The sequence below is a fragment of the Jaculus jaculus genome, chromosome 1, assembly GCF_020740685.1.
Source record: "Jaculus jaculus isolate mJacJac1 chromosome 1, mJacJac1.mat.Y.cur, whole genome shotgun sequence".
In the NCBI taxonomy this organism is placed as follows: domain Eukaryota; kingdom Metazoa; phylum Chordata; class Mammalia; order Rodentia; family Dipodidae; genus Jaculus; species Jaculus jaculus.
Genome location: NC_059102.1, coordinates 229991418 through 230009412, shown reverse-complemented (window position 1 = coordinate 230009412; position 17995 = coordinate 229991418). Strand labels below are relative to the sequence as shown.

At 40.8% G+C, this 17995-nt stretch overlaps 1 protein-coding gene across 3 annotated transcripts in view; it reads right to left on the bottom strand.

Annotated features, from left to right (window-relative positions):
• Positions 1–17995, bottom strand: part of Gas8 (growth arrest specific 8) — a 41773-nt gene that overhangs the window by 10666 nt on the left and 13112 nt on the right. For all 3 annotated transcript variants that reach the window (XM_045155830.1, XM_004664828.3, XM_045155842.1), the window contains exons 5-8: positions 17540–17594; positions 16716–16921; positions 14747–14914; positions 14316–14402 (exon numbers count right to left, since the gene is read on the bottom strand). In XM_045155830.1, the coding sequence (XP_045011765.1) occupies positions 14316–14402; positions 14747–14914; positions 16716–16921; positions 17540–17594 (516 nt within the window). The remainder of the gene's footprint in view (positions 1–14315; positions 14403–14746; positions 14915–16715; positions 16922–17539; positions 17595–17995) is intronic.

Sequence of the window (17995 nt, the reverse complement as noted above, 5' to 3'; positions counted from 1 at the left end):
AAATCATAGAAGAAAACTTCTCCCAAGTAGGGAAAATGATGCCAGTACAGATACAGGAAGCCTATAGAATGCCAAAAAGACAAAATCAGGAAAGAAATTCTCACCATCATATTTTAATTAAACTACAAAGCACACAAACCAAAGAAAATATAAAGCAGAGAAAAAAATCAAGTCACACTAGAGTACTGAGTAACATCTCAATCACACCTTCCAAGGCTCAGGGTCTAATGAGGAAGAGGTAGCAGAAAGAATGTAAGAGCCAAAGAAAGGGTAGGACTCCATACAACGTGCTCCCTCCAGACATAAAATTGCCTGGATATCCATGACCTCATAGTACTTGACAAGACCATCATAAGAGGAGGAAAAGATCATGACACCAAAATAAAAGAGAGACTGATTGAAATGGAGAGGGGATATGATGGAGAATGGAATTTCAAAGGGGAAAGTGGGGGGGGGGGGGGTTGTATTACCATGGGATATTTTTTATAATCATGGAAAATGTTAATAAAAATTGAAAAAAAAAGACCAAGTCACATACAAAGGCAAGCTCATCAGGATAACAGCAGATTACTCAACACAAACTTTGAAAGCCAGAAGGGCTTGGAATGATGTATTCCAAGTTCTGAAAGATAATAACTGCCAACCAAGATTACTTTATCCTACAAAGATATCCATTCAAATAGATAGAAAAATAAGGACTTTCCATAACAAAAACAGGCTAAAGGAATATATAAAGACAAAATCAGCTCTATAGAAAATACTTGGAAGAATCCTCCATGCAGAAGAGAAAGAAAAGCACACATATAAGGAACATGGAAAAAACAAACCATGCTCAAATACTAGTTAACACAAGAGAGCAAAGGTAAAACTGGAAGAGCAACAAAACAAAAAACAATGGAAAAAATAAATACACACCATTCAATAATAACTCTTAGTATCAATGGCCTCAATGCCCCAACCAAAAGACACAGGTTTGCAGACTGGGTTGAAAAGCAAGATTCTTGAGCTAGAGAGATGGCTTAGCGGTTAAGAGCTTGCCAGTGGAGACTGAGAACCCAGGTTCGAGGCTCAATTTCCCAGGACCCACGTTAATCAGATGCACAAGGGGACACACACATCTGGAATTCGTATGCAGTGGCTGGAGGCCCTGGCATGCCCATTCTCTCTCTCTATCTGCCTCTTTCTCTCTCTGTCCGTTGCTCTCAAATAAATAAATAAAATAAACAAGTTTGTTTTTTTTTTAAAGCAGGATCCTTCAATTTGCTACCTCCAAGAAACACCTTTCCACAAAAGATGGACACTATCTTAGGGTGAAAGGTTGGAAAATGGTGTTTCATGCAAGTGGGCCTAGAAAACAAGCAGGTGTCACTATCCTAAGATCTGACAGGGTAGACTTCAGACCAACATTAGTTAGGAAAGATAAGAAAGGACACTTTATACTGATTAAAGGAACACTCCAACAGAGGGATGCAATCCTAAACATATGCACCTAACATGGGAGCTCACAATTTTATCAAACACTACTAGAACTAAGCTCACATATAACACCAAACACAGTTGTAGTAGGTGACTTCAACACCCCACTCTCATCAACTGACAGGTCATCCCAGCAAAACATAAACAGAGAAGCATCTGGATTAAATGAGGTCATAGAACAAATGGATCTAACAGATATCTACAGAACATTTCACCCTAATGCTACAGAATACACATTCTTTTCAGCAGCACATGGAACATTCTCTAAAATAGACCATATATTAGGACACACAGCAAATCTTAACAAATACAAGAAAAGGGAAATAATTCCTTACACTCTATCTGATCACAAGGGGATTAAACTACAAATCAACAGCATGGAAAGCTATAGAGCATATACAAAATCATGAAAACTAAATAATATACTACTAAATGACGAATGGGTCAATGAAGAAACCAAGAAGGAAATAAAAAAATTCATAGAGTCAAATAATAATGAGAACACAACATACCAAACCATTTGGGACACAATGAAGGCCATCCTAAGAGTATAATTTATAGCTTCATAGTGCCTGTATTAAGAAGTTAGAAAGGTCGCTAGTAAACAACTTAATGCTCTACTTTAAAGCCTTGGAAAAAGAAGAACAAGACAAACCAAAAATCAGTAGACAGGAAGAAATAATAAGATTAGGGCAGAAATTAATGAAGTAGGAAAAAAAAAACAGAAAAACTTGAAGCTTTTCCACTAAAATCAGGAATAAGACAAGGGTGTCCACTGTCCCCACTTTTATTTAATATAGTACTGAAAGTCTTAGCCATAGCAATAAGGCAAGAGACACACATAAAAGGGATATAAACTGGAAAGGAAGAGAGAGAATTATCATTATTAGCAGATGATATGATTCTATACATAAAGAATCCTAAAGATTCTACCAGTAAACTGTTAGACCTGATAAACACCTATAGCCATGTAGCAGGATACAAAATAAACACACAGAAATCAGTAGCCTTCCTATGTGCTAACAACAAACATGCAGAGGATGAAAATCAGAGAATCACTCACATTCACAATTGCAACAAAAAAATAAAGTACCTTTGAATAAACCTAACCAAGTAAGTGAAGGATCTCTACAGTGAAAACTTTAAAACACTCAAGACAGGAATTGCAGAGGACACTAGGAAATGGAAAGATATCCCATGTTCTTGGATTGGAAGAATCAACATTGTGAAAATGTCAATCTTACCAAAAGCAATCTGCACATTTAATGCAATCCTCATCAAAATTCCAATGGTGGTCTTCATGAAAATAGAAGAGCAATCCTAAAATTCATTTGGAAGCACAAAAAAAAACCCTCAAATATCGAAAGCATTTTTGAACAACAAAAATGAGGCTAGTGGTGACGGGTGTGGTGGCACACACCTTTAATCCCAGCACTCAGGAGGCAGAGGTAGGAGGATTGCCATGAGTTTGAGTCCACCCTGAGACTACCTAGTGAATTCCAGGCCAGCCTGGGTTAGAGTGAGACCCTACCTCAAAAACCCAAAATAATAATAATAATAATAAGGCTGGTGGTATCACCATGCCTGATTTTAACCTATATTAGAGCCATAGTAACAAAAACAGAATGGTACTAGAAAAAAAAAAAAAAAGACACATAGATTAATGGAACAGAATAGAGGACTCAGGTGGAAGTCCAGGTAGCCACCTGATCTTCAACAAAAAAGACAAAATACTCATTGGAGAAAAGACAGCCTCTTCAGCAAATGGTGCTGGGAAAACTGGATATGTATCTGTAGAAAGATGAAAATAGAACCTTATCTCTCTCCATGCATAAGAATTAAGTCCAAATGGACTAAAGACCTTAACATCAGACCTGAAACTCTGAAGCTGCTAGAGGAAAAAGTAGAGGAAACCCTTCAACATACTGGTCTTGGCAAAGACTTTCTGAATATAATCCCAGTTGCTCAGGAAATAAAACCACTGATCAACTGCTGGGACCTCATGAAATTACAAAGCTTTTGCATAGCAAAGAGCACTGTGAATAGAGTAAAGAAGCAACCTACAGAATGGGAGAAAATCCTTGCCAGCTATATATCTGACAGAGGATTAATATTCAGGACATAAGGCTATACAAAGAACTCAAAAGACTAAATAATAAGAAATCAAACAACCCAATTAAAAAATGGGCTATAGCTAAGCGTGGTGGCGCACGCCTTTAATCCCAGCACTCGGGAGGCAGAAGGAGGATCACCATGAATTCAAGGCCACCCTCAGACTACATAGTGAATTCCAGGTCAACCTGGAATAGAATGAGACCGTACCTTGAAACACACACACACACACAAGGGGAGGGGGTGGCTAGAGAAATAGAGAGTTCTCAAAAGAAGAAATACAGGGCTGGAGAGATGGCTTAGAGGTTAAGCGCTTGCCTGTGAAGCCTAAGGACCCCGGTTCGAGGCTCGGTTCCCCAGGTCCCACGTTAGCCAGATGCACAAGGGGGCGCACGCGTCTGGAGTTCGTTTGCAGAGGCTGGAAGCCCTGGCGCGCCCATTCTCTCTCTCCCTCTACCTGTCTTTCTCTCTGTGTCTGTCACTCTCAAATAAATAAAAAATAAAAATAAAAATAAAAAAAAGAAGAAATACAGATGGCAAATAAACATCTAAAAAAATGTTCTACATCCTTAGCCATCAGGGAAATACAAATTAAAACTACTTCGAGATTCCATCTCACTCCTGTCAGAATGACTACCATCAAGAAAACAAATGACCATAAATGCTAACGAAGATGAAGAAAAAGAGGAACCCTTCCACACTGTTGGTGGGAATGCAATCTGGTCCAGCTATTGTGGAAATCAGTGTGGAGGTTCCTGAACAAGCTAAAAATAGATTTACCATATGACCCAGCTATAGCACTTCTAGGCATATATCCTAATGACTCTTCTCACTACCTTAGAGATACTTGCTCACCCATATTCATTGCCGCTGTATTCACAATAGCTAGGAAATGAAGCAGCTAGATGGCCCTCAACTGATGAGTAGATAATGAAGATGTAGCACATTTACACAATGGAGTTCTTTCTACTCAGTGGTAAAGAAAAATGAAATTTGCAGGAATATGGATGGATCTGGAAAGGATTAGACTTAGTGAGTAACCCAGGCCCAGAAAGCCAAACGTCACATGTTCTCTCTCTTATGTGGATCCTAGACACAAATGATTGGACTTCTATGTGAGTTGGAATAAAACTCAGTAGCAGAGGCCAGTAAGCTAGAAAGGGGATGTAAAGGAGATAGAAAGGGGAGGGACAGACTTAATAGGATGGTATTGTATATATGAAGGCCTAAGTGAGGTCAGGGGAAGAGATTGAGTAAAGGAAAGGTGGGGGAGGGCCAATCAAAATCTAAGAGGATATGAGTAAGTCATATGAAAACCTACTTTTTTTGGACAATGGCACACTCAGAAGCCATAGATTGTTACTAGAAAATTTACAGTGCCAGGGTTGGGATACCTTCCAGTGAGTTGTTGTCCAAGAATGTCAGTGATACCCCCAAAACATTACAGGGCATTGCCAAGGCTCTTGGTTTCCCACCGGGAATAGATGGTAAGACCCTATTGCTGAAGACTCCACATACTTGGGCTGCAAGGTTACTGAGAACTCCTGCTGGAGCTGAGCTGAAAACCTCCTCCATGTAAACCACTTGACAGAAAGCTGAAAAAAAGCTATACTGCATGCAGTTCAATGGGAGAGACAAAAATCACCAGTGGAGATACTCAACAGTGGACACTGCAAGCCTTAAATTTGGCCAGCCAGGCCAAATGAGCCAATGGGTGCAATAGTGGCATGTCTGTTATGTGGGAAAACAACTGCTCTCTCATTGGACTGGAGACCCACTCCATGGGAGGGAATACATCCCTGATACTGAAAACCTACAACACGGATAGTCATGAGCCCTAGAGTGTAATGTCTGCTGGTGTCTGGCTAAATGTATATACTATGCTCACCAAACTGCCCAGTAAGCACTTCTCTTAAAGTTCATACCCATATATTAATGCTACTCTCACTTCTGGTTAGAGAAGCTTATCTTTTCAGATGGCAGTGACCTTAGGATGACTCAGAAGGCACCATGGTGATAAGTGACAGAGGAGTGCTCAGCACTGAAACATCTCTATCACACCTTCCAAGACTCTGGGTCCATAGTGGAAGAGTTAGCAAAAAGAACGTAAGAGCCAAAAGAAGGGTAGGACTCCTTACAATGTGCTCCTCAAGACACTACATGGCCTGGATATCCATGACCTCGCAGTGCCTGGCACTACCTACACAAGACTATCATAATAGCAGGAAAAGATGATGACATCATAATAAAAGACTGATTGAGATGGGTAAGGGGTATGATGGAGAGTGAAGTTGCAAAGGAGAATATGGGGGGAGGGAGGGAATTACCATGGGTTATTATCTATAATTATGGAAGTTGTTAATAAAAAAATTAAAATAAATAATAATTAGGGCTGGACATGGTGGTGCATGCCAGCACTTGGGAGGCAGAGGTAGGAGGATTGCTATGAGTTCAAGGCCACCCTGAGACTATGTATTGAATTTCAGGTCAGCCTGGAGACCCTACCTCAAAAAAACAAAAATAATAAATAAACAAAGAGAGAAGCATCTGGATTAAATGAGGTCATGGAACAAATGGATGGACCTTACAGATATCTACAGAACATTCCATCCAAATGCTGCAGAAACATTCTTTTCAGCAGCACATTAAACTTTCTATAAAATAGACCATATATTAGGACAAAAAGCAAATCTTAACTAATAACAGGAAAACTGAAATAATTCCTTGCATTCTATCTGATTACAATGGGATTAAACTATAAAGCAACAGCAAGAAAAGCTACAGAGGGTATTGTGGCACATGCCTTTAATCCCAGCACTTGGGAGGCAGGGGAAGGAGGATTGCCATGAGTTTAAGACTGCCCTAAGACTACATAGTGAATTTCAGGCCAGCCTGGGCTAGAGCTAAACCCTACCTCAAAAAAATGCTATAGAGTAAACATAAAATCATGAAAACTAAACAATACATGAATTACAATGAATGGGTCAATAAAGAAATCAAAAAAGGGGCTGGAGAAATGGCTTAGTGGTTACAGCAATTGCCTGCAAAGCCTAAGGACTCAGATTCAACTCTCCAGAACCCATGTAAGCCAGATGCACAAGGTGGCACATGTGTCTGGAGTTCATCTGCAGTGGCTAGAGGCCTCCACATGCCCATTCTTGCTCATTCACACACACACAAACTCTCTCTCTCTCTCTCTCTTTCTCTCTCTCTCTCTCTCTCCCTCTGTACCTGTCTCTTTTTCAAATAAATAAAATATTCAAAAAACAGGGGGCTTGGGCTGGAATGGCTTAGTGATTAACGCATTTGCCTACAAAACCAAAGGACCCAGGTTCAATTCCCCAGGACCCATGTTAGCCAGCTACACAAAGGGCACACACATCTGGAGTGTGTCTGCAGTGGCTGGAGGCCCTGGCACACCCATATTCATTCATTCTCCCTCTCTCTCTCTCTCTCTCTCTCTCTTTTTCTGTCATATAAATAACAATAAAAATAAAAATAAATAAACAGGGCTGGAGAAGATGGCTTAGCAGTTAAGGTGCTTGCCTGCAAAGCCAAAGGACCCCAGTTTGATTCCCCAGTATCCATGTAAGACAAATGCACAAGGAAGCACATTTGTCTGGAATTCATTTGCAATGGCTGCAGGTCCTGACACACCCATTCTCTTTCTCTCTGCCTCTCTCAAATAAAAAACAAACATAAAAAAAAAGCAAAGAAATTAGAAAGGTCACAAGTAAACAACTTAATACTTCACCTTAAGACCTTGGAAAAAGAAGAACAAGGCAAACCAAAATTCAGTAGATGGAAGAAATAATAAAGATTAGGGCAGAAATTAATGAAATAAAAACCAAAATATAATAATATAAAAAAAGAATGAAACAAAGACTTGCTTCTTTGAAAGGATAAACAAGATTGAAAAACCCTTAGCAAATGTGACAAAAAACAAGACAAAAGAGAAACAAATTATCAAAAATTAAAGATAAAAAAGGCAACATTATACCAGATACCAATGAAACTCAGAAAATCATAAGGACATATTTTAAGAACATATATTCCACTAATTTGAAAATCTGAAATGGATGATTTCCCAGACTTATATGACCTACCAAAATTTAATTAAAATGAGATAAACCATTTAAACAGAGCTATACCAAGCATTGAGATAAAAGCAGTTACAAAAATCTTCCAACTAGAACTTGAGAGATGGCTTAGCAGTTAAGGTGTTTGTCTGCAAAGTCAATGGACCTGGATTAGATTCCCCAGGACCCATGTAAGCCAAATGCATAAGGTGTTGTATGCATCTGGAGTTAGTCTGCAATGGCTGAAGGCCCTTGTGTGCCCATTCTCTCTATTTTCCAGTTTCTCTCTCTTTCTCTCCTACTCTCTCTCAAATAAATAAATAATAATACAAATTGTTTTAAAATCTCCTAACTAAAAAAAGCCCAGGTCCAGATAGATTCGCTGGTAAATTTTACTACACTTTCACAGAAGAGCTAACACTAATGCTTCCCAAACTTTTCATAAAATAGAAAAGGAATGAATACTACCAAACTCCTATGAAGCAGCATTACCCTGATTCTAAAACCAAGCAAAGACAGAACAAAAAAAGAAAATGACAGACTAATAGATACAAAAGTTCTCAACAAAATACTGGCATACAGAATATAAGAATATATCAAAAAGATCATTCAGGGACTGGAAAGATGGCTCAGCAGTTAAGGTACTTGCCTTCAAAGCCTAGTAATCCAAGTTCAATTTCCCAGTACCCATGTAAAGCCAGATGCACAATGGTGCATGCATCAGGAGTTTGTTTGCAGTGGCTGGAGTCCCTGGTATGCTTATTCATTCTCTCTCTCTTTTCTCTAGCTTTCTATGCTTGCAAATAAATAAATAAAAAGATTTTAAAAAAAAAAGATCATTCATCCCAATCAAGTAGGCTTTATCCCAGAGATGCAGGAATGGTTCAACATATGCAAATCAATAAATGTGTTATACCATATAAATGGAATGAAGGACAAAAATCATATGATCAACTCAATATATACAGAAAAGGCATTTCACAAAATCCAACATCCCTTCATGGTAAAAGTCCTGAAGAAACTGGGAACAGAAGGAACATATCTCAATATAACAAAGGCTAATTACGACAAACCTACAGCCAACATAATAATAAATGGAGAAAAATTTGAAGCTTTTCCACTAAAATCAGGAATAAGACAAGGGTGTCCACTGTCCCCACTTTTATTTAATATAGTACTGAAAGTCTTAGCCATAGCAATAAGGCAAGAGGCACACATAAAAGGGATACAAACCGGAAAGGAAGAGATCAGCTTATCATTATTAGCAGATGATATGATTCTATACATAAAGAATCCTAAAGACTCTACCAGTAAACTGTTAGACCTGATAAGCACTTTTAGCAATGTAGCAGGATACAAAATAAGCACACAAAAATCAGTAGCCTTCCTATATGCTAACAACAAACACACAGTGGATGAAATCAGAGAATCACTCCCATTCACAACTGCATCAAAAAAAAGTACCTTGAAATAAACCTAACCAAGGAAGTAAAGGATCTCTACAATGAAAACTTTAAAACACTCAAGAGAAAAATTGCAGAAGACATTAGGAAGTGGAAAGACATCCCATGTTCCTGGATTGAAAGAATCAATATTGAGAAAATATCAATCTTACCAAAAGCAATCTACATATTTAATGTAATCCCATTAAAATTTCAATGGCATTCTTCATAGAAATAGAAAAACAAATCCTAAAATTCATTTGGAAGTACAAAAAAAAAAAAAACAAACCAAATATCCAAAAACAATTTTGAGCAAAAATAAGGCTGGCAGTATCACCATCCCTGATTTTAAGATATGTTACAAAGCAATAGTAACAAGAACCACATGGCACAAAAACAGACATGTAGAACAATAAAACATAACACAGGAACCAGATATAAATCCAGGCAACAACAGATATCAACAAAATGCCAAAAATATTTATTGGAGAAAAAACAGCTTCTTTTAAAAATGATACTAGGAGCTGGGCATGATGGTGCATGCCTTTAATCCCAGCACTCAGGAGGCAGAGGTAGGAGGATCACCATTAAGTTCGAGGCCACCCTGAAAGTACATAGTGAATTCCAGGTCAGCCTGAGCTAGAGCAAGACCCTACCTTGGAAAACCATTAAAAAAAAAAGAAGAAGAAGAAAAAGAAAAATGATGAATGCTAGGAAAACTGGGTATCTATGTGTAGAAGGATAAAAATAGATTCTCTCTCTATGCACAAGAATCAAGTCCAAATGGATCAAAGACTTTAATATCAGACCTGAAATTGCTAGAAGAAAAAATAGGGGAAGCCCTTCAACATATTGGCATAGGCAACAACTTCTGAATATATCCTACTTGCTCAGGAAATAAAAACACAAATCAATCACTGGAACCTCGAGAAATTAAGCCAGGTGTGGTGGCACATGCCTTTAACCCCAGCACTTGGGAGGCAGAGGTGTAGGTGGATCGCCATGACTTTGAGGCCACCCTGAGACTACATAGTGAGTTCCAGGTCAGCCTGGACTGGAGTGAGACCCTACCTCAAAAAAAAAAAAAAAAAAATTACAAAGCTTTTGTACAGCAAAGGACACTGTGAATAGAGCAAAGAGCCAACCTACAGAATAGGAGAAAATCTTTGCCAGCTATACATCTGACAGAGAATTAATATCCAGGATATACAAAGAACTCAAAAAAACTAAATAAGAAATCAAACAACCCAATTTAAAAAAATGGTTTGTGGAACTAAATAGAGAGTTCTCAAAAGAAGAAATACAGATGGCCTGTAAAGATCTAAAAAATGTTTTACAACCTTAGTCATCAGGGAAATGCAAATTAAAACTACTCTGAGATTCCACCTCACTCCTGTCAGAATGGCTGTCATCAAGAAAACAAATGACAATAAATGCTGGCGAGGATGTGGAAAAGAGGAACCCTTCTACACTGTTGGTGGGAATGTAATCTGGTACAGCCATTGTGGAACTCAGTGTGGAGGTTCCTAAAATTGATCTACCATATGACCCAGCTACAGCACTCCTAGGCATATATGCTAAGGACTCATCCCATTTCCTTAGATACTTGCTCAACCATGTTTATTGCCACTCTATACACAATAGCTAGGAAATGGAACCAGCCTAGATGTTCCTCAACTGATGAGTAGATAATGATAATGGATAAATGGATGTTTATACAATGTACAAATGTATAAATGTACATTTATACAATGGAGTTAATTCAGTAGGAAAGCAGAAAATAAATTATGAAATTTGCAGGGAAATGGATGGATCTGGAAAACATTATAATACGTAAAGTAAAGCAGGTCCAGAAAGCCAAATGTTTCATGTTTTCTCTCATATGTTGATCCTAGCTATAAATGTTTAGATTTCTACATGAGTTCAAAGGAAAGTCAATAGCAGAAGCCAGTAAGCTAGAAAGGGGCTATAAGGGAGGGAGGAGAGGGGAGGACTTAAGTAGATGGTAATGTATATATGTAAGTAGGTGAACAAATTACTGGGGATGCAATGGCCTAAGTGAGGTCAGGGGAAAGAATTGAGCAAAAGAAGGGTAGGGAAATGGTTTATCAAAATATAAGATGGAAGCTGGGCATGGTGATGCATGCCTTTAATCCCAGCACTTGAGAAGCAAAGTTAGGAGGATCACTGTGAATTTGAGGCCACTGAGACTATATAGTGAATTCCAGGTCAGCCCAAGCTAGAGTGAGACTACCTTGAAAAAAAAAAAATTAAAATGGTATGAATAAGCCATATGGAAACCTACTTTTTTGGTTCATGGTACACTCAGAAGCCATAGATTGGTACTAGGAAATTTTCAGTGCCAGAGATAGGATACTTTTTGATGAATTGTGGCCAGGGAGGTCCCAGATGCCCCATTACATTACAGGCTATTGCAAAGGCTCTTGGTTTCCCACCAGCAATGGATGGTATGACCCTATTGCTGAAGACTACATATACAAGGTCACTGAGAAATCAAGCTGGAGCTCAACAGAAAAACTCCTTGTGAACTAGCTGAGAGAAAGCTGGAAAAAGCTATGCTGCATATAGCCCTATGGAAGAGAGAAGTCATTAGCAGTGGTAAGCAACAGTGAATATTGCAAGCCTTAAGTATGGCCAGCCAGGCCAAATGAGACAACTGGTGCAATAGTGGCATGTCTGTTATGGGGAAATCAACCACTCTCTAGTTGGAATGAAGGCCTGCTCCACAGGAAGGAATACGTGCCTGATACTGAAAACCTAGTCAAAAACCTTTGGCAGGAGAGGTCATGAACCCTAGAGGAATAACACCTGCTGTTGTCTGGGTAAATGCATATATTATGTTCACCAAACTGCCCAGTAAGCACTTTTTTAATGTCCATACCCTTATATTAATGCAACTTTCATTTTTGTATAGAGAAGCCTTTCTTTTCAGATGGCAGTGACCACTCAGATGATTCAAAAGGCACCATAGTACTGAGAAGAAGTGACAGAGGGGTTTTTAGCACTGAGATATCTCTATCACACCTTCTAAGCCTTAGGATCCATTGTGGAAGAGGTGGCAGAAAGAATATAAGAGCCAAAAGAAGGATAGGACTGTTTACAATGCAATTTTCCAGACACAAAATGACCTGGATACCCATGACTTCACAGCCTGGTATTACCTACACAAGACCCTCATAATAGGAAGAAAAGATGATGACATCAAAATAGAAGAGAGACTAGGGGCTGGAGAGATGGCTTAGTGGTTAAGCATTTGCCTGTGAAGCCTAAGAACCCTGGTTCGAGGCTCAATTCCCCAGGACCCACGTTAGCCAGATGCACAAGGGGACACACACATCCAGAGTTCACTTGCAGTGGCTGGAGACCCTGGTGTGCCCATTCTCTCTCTCTCTCTCTCTCTCTCTCTCTCTATCTCTATCTATCTATCTATCTATCTATCTATCTATCTATCTATCTGCCTCTTTGTCTCTCTCAAATAAATAAATAAACAAAAAATTTTAAAAAAATAAAAGAGAGACTAATTGAGAGTGGGGAAAGCTATGATGGAGAGTGGATATATGAAGGGGAAAGTGGGGGAAGGGAAGGAATTATCTATGTTTATTGTCTATAATTATGGAAGCTGTCAATAAAAAAAGTTAAAAAAAAAAAAAGAGGGCTAAAGAGATGGCTTAGAGGTTAAGACACTTGTTTGCAAAGCCAAAGGATCCAAGTTTGATTTTCTAGGATCCATGTAAAGCCAGATGCACAAGGTTGCACATGCATCTAGAGTTCGTTTGTAGTGGCTGGAGACAGTGTGCCCATTCTCTTTATCTGCCTCTCTCTCTCTCTCTCTCAAATAAATTAATTAAATTTTAAAATTTTTTTTTAAAAAGAATGGGCAGAAGAGTGATAGTGTGGAACACTTGGTGTTCTGCTCTGGCTACCACAGGGAATGCATGGGACGCTGTATAGGCACATACATGTGCATACACCACATATATCACCCACCTCTCTCTCTCTCTCTCTTTCACATTCATGCACACACAATCAAATAACTAAAACATTAGAAAGAAAAAGGAGGCTGCTTTCTATGGCAACATGAGTACACTGTGAGATTAAGATGTAAGTTAAAGGACTAGGGAGATGGCTCAGGGGGTAAGAGGACTTGGCATGCAAGCATGAGGACCTAAGTTCATACCTAGAACCCACATTTAAACAAGAAGCTGAGCATGGCCACACATACCTGTACCTCAATCCCAAGGGGAGCACACACAGAAGAATCACTGGGGCTCATTGGTCAGAATGACCAACAATGGCAGCTCCAGCAACAGGATAGGATGCCCAGTGTTCTCCGCTGGCCTCTATACATGTGTGCACAGATGTGTACCTCTATACACACGTGAATACACTACACACACACACACACAAGCACGAAGGTGTAAGTTGCTTGGAGGAGGATCAGAAATTAAAGGTAAGCCATGGCTACATAGTTAAAGCCAGCCTTGGATACAAAAGATCCTGTTTAAAAATAAATAATAAAATATACAAGTTGCTTTTATGGTATGGTCCCATTTTTGTAAAGTACCTCAACAGTAGAGCATGTAGGAAGAGACCAGCATGGGGGACTACACCACCATGCACCATTGTAAGCAGCAGGTGGCTGATGTTTCTTTATAAATTTGAGGGTTCCATGTCTTCTTTACCACGTACAACATTCAGATGAAATCCCAGAGGCTCCTCCACATGTTGAGAGGCCAGTTTCTGAGAAGACACTGCCCAACAAGAAGACTTGTCCTCAAGAGACCTTAGACCGTCTACAAAACACATAAAAGCTACATGTATGCCAGGCATGGTGGTACACACCTATAATCCTAGCATTTGTAAGGATGAGGTAGGAGGATCGCCGTGAGTTCAAGGCCAGCTTAGAGCTAGCTACACAGTGAGTGCCAGGTCAGCCTGGACTAGAGTGAGACCCCTCCTGGGAGGGGGGGGAAGCTGTGTGTACATGTGCCTATAATCCTGAGAGTCTTCCTGGGGGGATGGGGGAAGCTGTGTGTATATGTGCCTGTAATCCTAACTATTTCAGAAGATAGAAGAGCCCAGGAATTCAAAACTAGGCTGAATAAAATAGTGAGACCTCCCTCTCCCATTTTCAAACAAAAAAGATGTGCAGAGTGTGGAGTAGGTACGAGGACCACCTGCTCACCTTGATGAACCGCTGCTCCAGCACTTCATGTTCCCACTTCAGATCTTTCAGCTCCTTCTCAGTAACTTTCAATCGTGCTTTCGTGCACTGGAGAGGAATTAAGGGAGTAAGGGACAGCAAATACCACATGCTTTTGGTAGACAAAGCCAGAAAGAATTACCAGTAACAACTGGCTGGAAGATTCCAGCAGCTGGGCTCCACCAGGCTATGATATAGAATGTGTGGAAAACTAGGGTCTACCCTACAGCAGCACCCACTTTACTGTCTCATCAGAGTCCAAAAGGGTCCAATATCACCATTCCTCCTTTCTGTCTTAAGTTAAAGGCTGAGCCTTGCTCATCTGGAGCCTCATGAGACATCTCCCCCATGTGCTTTCTCTCCTGAGCCCAGCAAAGTGTACACCAAGGAGGAGAATTCAGCAAGAAACTCACAATGAGGATCTCCTTGTCCCTTTCATAGTTCCCAAGCTTCTTCTGTATCTCATTCATCTCATCCTTTGCCTTCTGCAGAGGGTCTGCTAGGCGCCTGTTCTGCATGGACACCTCTGCCATCTCCCTCTCCAGGTGCTCTTCCTTCTTCCGCATGTCCTCCATCTGCTCCTGTTGGCATAGTGCAGGGGTGGCAGGGGCTCAGTCTGGGGATATGAGCTCTTTTATTTTACATTTATTTACATATGTTGGTGGGGGAAGGCAGGGCCTCTTGCCACTGCAAAGGAAAAAGTGCATGTACCACTTTTTTTGTTGTTGTTTTGCTTTTTTTGTTTTTCGAGGTAGGGTCTCACTCTGGCCCAGATTGACCTGGAATTCACTATGGAGTCTCAGGGTAGCCTTGAACTCATAGCGATCCTCCTACCTCTGCCTCCTGAGTGCTGGGATTAAAGGCGTGCGCCACCACGCCCGGCTCCACTTTATGTCTGGCTTAGGTGACTTGAAAATTAAACCTGGGCCTTGACATGCTTTGCAAGCAAGTGCTTTTAACCACTGAGCCACCTTCCCAGCCTCTACTTTTATTTTTTGGTGTATGTTGTTTGTGAGTGTGAGTGCATGCATGCCTTGGTACTCGTGTGGAGATGAGAGGACAACCTTGGGTGTCTGTCCTTACAGGGTCTCTGTTTTTCTCTGCTGTATGTACCAGGCTAGCTTCCTGGGATTCTCCTGTCTCTGCTTCCCATCTTGCCACAGGAGTGTTGGGATTACAGACACAAGGTACTGCATCAAGCTTACATTCAACATGGGCTCTAGGGATCCGAACTCAAGTTCACAGGCTTGTGCATCTCCCAGCCCTTGTGTTTCTTTCTGTATCTTTTTTTTTTTTTTTTTTTTTGAGGTAGGGTCTTGCTCTGGCCCAGGCCTAGAATTCACTATGTAGTCTCAGAGTGGCCTCTGACTCACAGCAATCCTCCTACCTCTGCCTCCCAAGTACTGGGATTAAAGGTGTGCATGACCATGCCTGGCATGTTTGTTGCTGTTGTTGTTTGGGGTTTTCTTGACACAAGGTCTCATGTATCCTAGGGTGGTTTCAAACTCACTATGAAGCCAGAGATGATTCTGAACTTCTGAATTGCCTATAAATCCCAAGTGCTAGGAGTACAGGAGTGTGCCACCATGCCCAGTTTATACAGTGCTGGGAATGGAACCCAGAACTACATGCATACTAGGCAAGACTCTACCAGCTAAGCTACATCCTCTGCTTATTTATTTATTTATTTTTATTTTTATTTTTATTTTATTTTTTGAGACAAAGTCTTACTACGTGGCCTAGGCTGGCCTCAAACTGATGATACTACTGCTTCAATCTCTTAAACCTACTAGGTCATAGTGAGTGATCTTTCTGATACATTGCCGTATTCTGTTTGCAAGTATTTTGTTGAGAAATTTGTTATCTATGTTAATCACAGGATAACAAGTTGGTGCCACCACACCCAGCTCAGGGTGCACTCTTAGTTAACATATAGATTCTGCCAGCTATATGCATGCTGAGGACCTGGGCTTGTTCTACATATGAACAGTGTTTCCAAAGTCTTAACTCATTCTGAATTACGTAGGAATGCAACTTCCATGAACACAGGAAGAGTACTTTGTTTAGATCAAGGTCCACTCTCTACTGTGGAAACCCTGCCAGCTGCCAGCACCTAGGAACTATGACAACTGCTAACTGCAGACACACTACAGCCAAAGTGTGGTGCCGACTGCAGCTCTGCCTGGACATGTACATGTCAGAACACCTTTATGGTACTCCTTCCCCGACACTACATTAGAGAAATGTCCAGATGAATTTCAGTTAATGGACAAGTTACATTACTTATGAATTCTGCTAGAGAAGAGTGTTGAGTCTGGTGGGGTTGAAGGCCGGTTCTACATGTCCTGGACTCTGAACATGGCTCCCAGCCCACAGCAGTACCTTGAGGGAATTGATGAGGGCCAGATTGTTGAGAGTGATGTCGTTATAGTAGTTCTTGATGTCAGTAAAGGCCTCCTCATGACGCTGCATCAACGTGTTGATCTGGCCATTCTTCCGCTCTTCCACTTCATGGATCTCAGTCTTCCTCCGCAGGTCAAGCTCATCTCTGAGCATCTTCATCTTCTTATCATACTTGCTTTCAATTTCTGAAAGGCAGCAGTGCACACAGCAGCTTAAAGAAAAGCAGATGTCTTGGGGCTACAAGAAAAGATGGAATGTTTGAGCAGTGCCCAAGAATACCACCAAGCTGAGAACAGAGGCTGCACAGACAGCTCTGCCAAAGAGCCGAAGCTTTTCCTGCTGGGACTCAAAGGTGATATTCAGCACACAAGCCATTACCATCTTGCCTTCACTCATGACAGCAACAGCCAATCACTGCCTGCTCTAAGACTCCCAACACTAATCCAAGTGAGCACTAAGCATGGTCTATGTGGCCATCCATCCAAACCACAGGCTTGATCACTAACCTATGGACTTGTGACACAGCCTTTTCAGACCAGGAGCCATGGAGAAGACTAAGAATGCTTCCCACAAGGCTGAAGGAAGTCCTGCCTGCTGTTAACTGCCCATTTTAGATAGCAGCAGGTTAACTACAGCTCTGCAAACTTACATGGCAATGAGTTGTTCTGGATTCTGAGTGAGTCTGTTAGCTTAAGAAATTCTCACTCACCGTGTGTGTGTGTATGATCTCTTATGAGTATTAAATTACCATGCTCTAATGGGAGAGGGTCCGACACCATACAGAATGCATGTGAGAAACTGACCTCGAACTTGTCTCTCAAAGTCGTTCCGCATCTTGGTTATCTCTTCGGCATGTTTCTGCACAGGTGAAAGTGGGTCATTACTAGACAGCCAGCCTGAGAGGCCCAATCCCGTTAGGCTGAGCCTGTTCCTCACCCCTGGGAAAATGCAACTTAGTAAACCACCTAGTGCTACTACTGGTAGCTGGTTTCCCCTCTCCTTTAGCTCATGGAGGATACCCCGAAGAACATGGCTTTGGTGGCCTTCACATTTCCTAATTCACTTCCCTCAGCAAAGTCACCTCTAAGCCCGATGTGACAAGCATGGGCACTGAACATGGCTTGGTTTCCCTGAGCAGCCATGTCTACAAAGAGCAGCAGGCTCTCCAGGAGCCTCACAAAGCTCCAGCTACTCCACCTCACTGGTGCTTAGAACAATATTCAAAGATGATGTTAAGAAGCAATTACATGTTATAGATT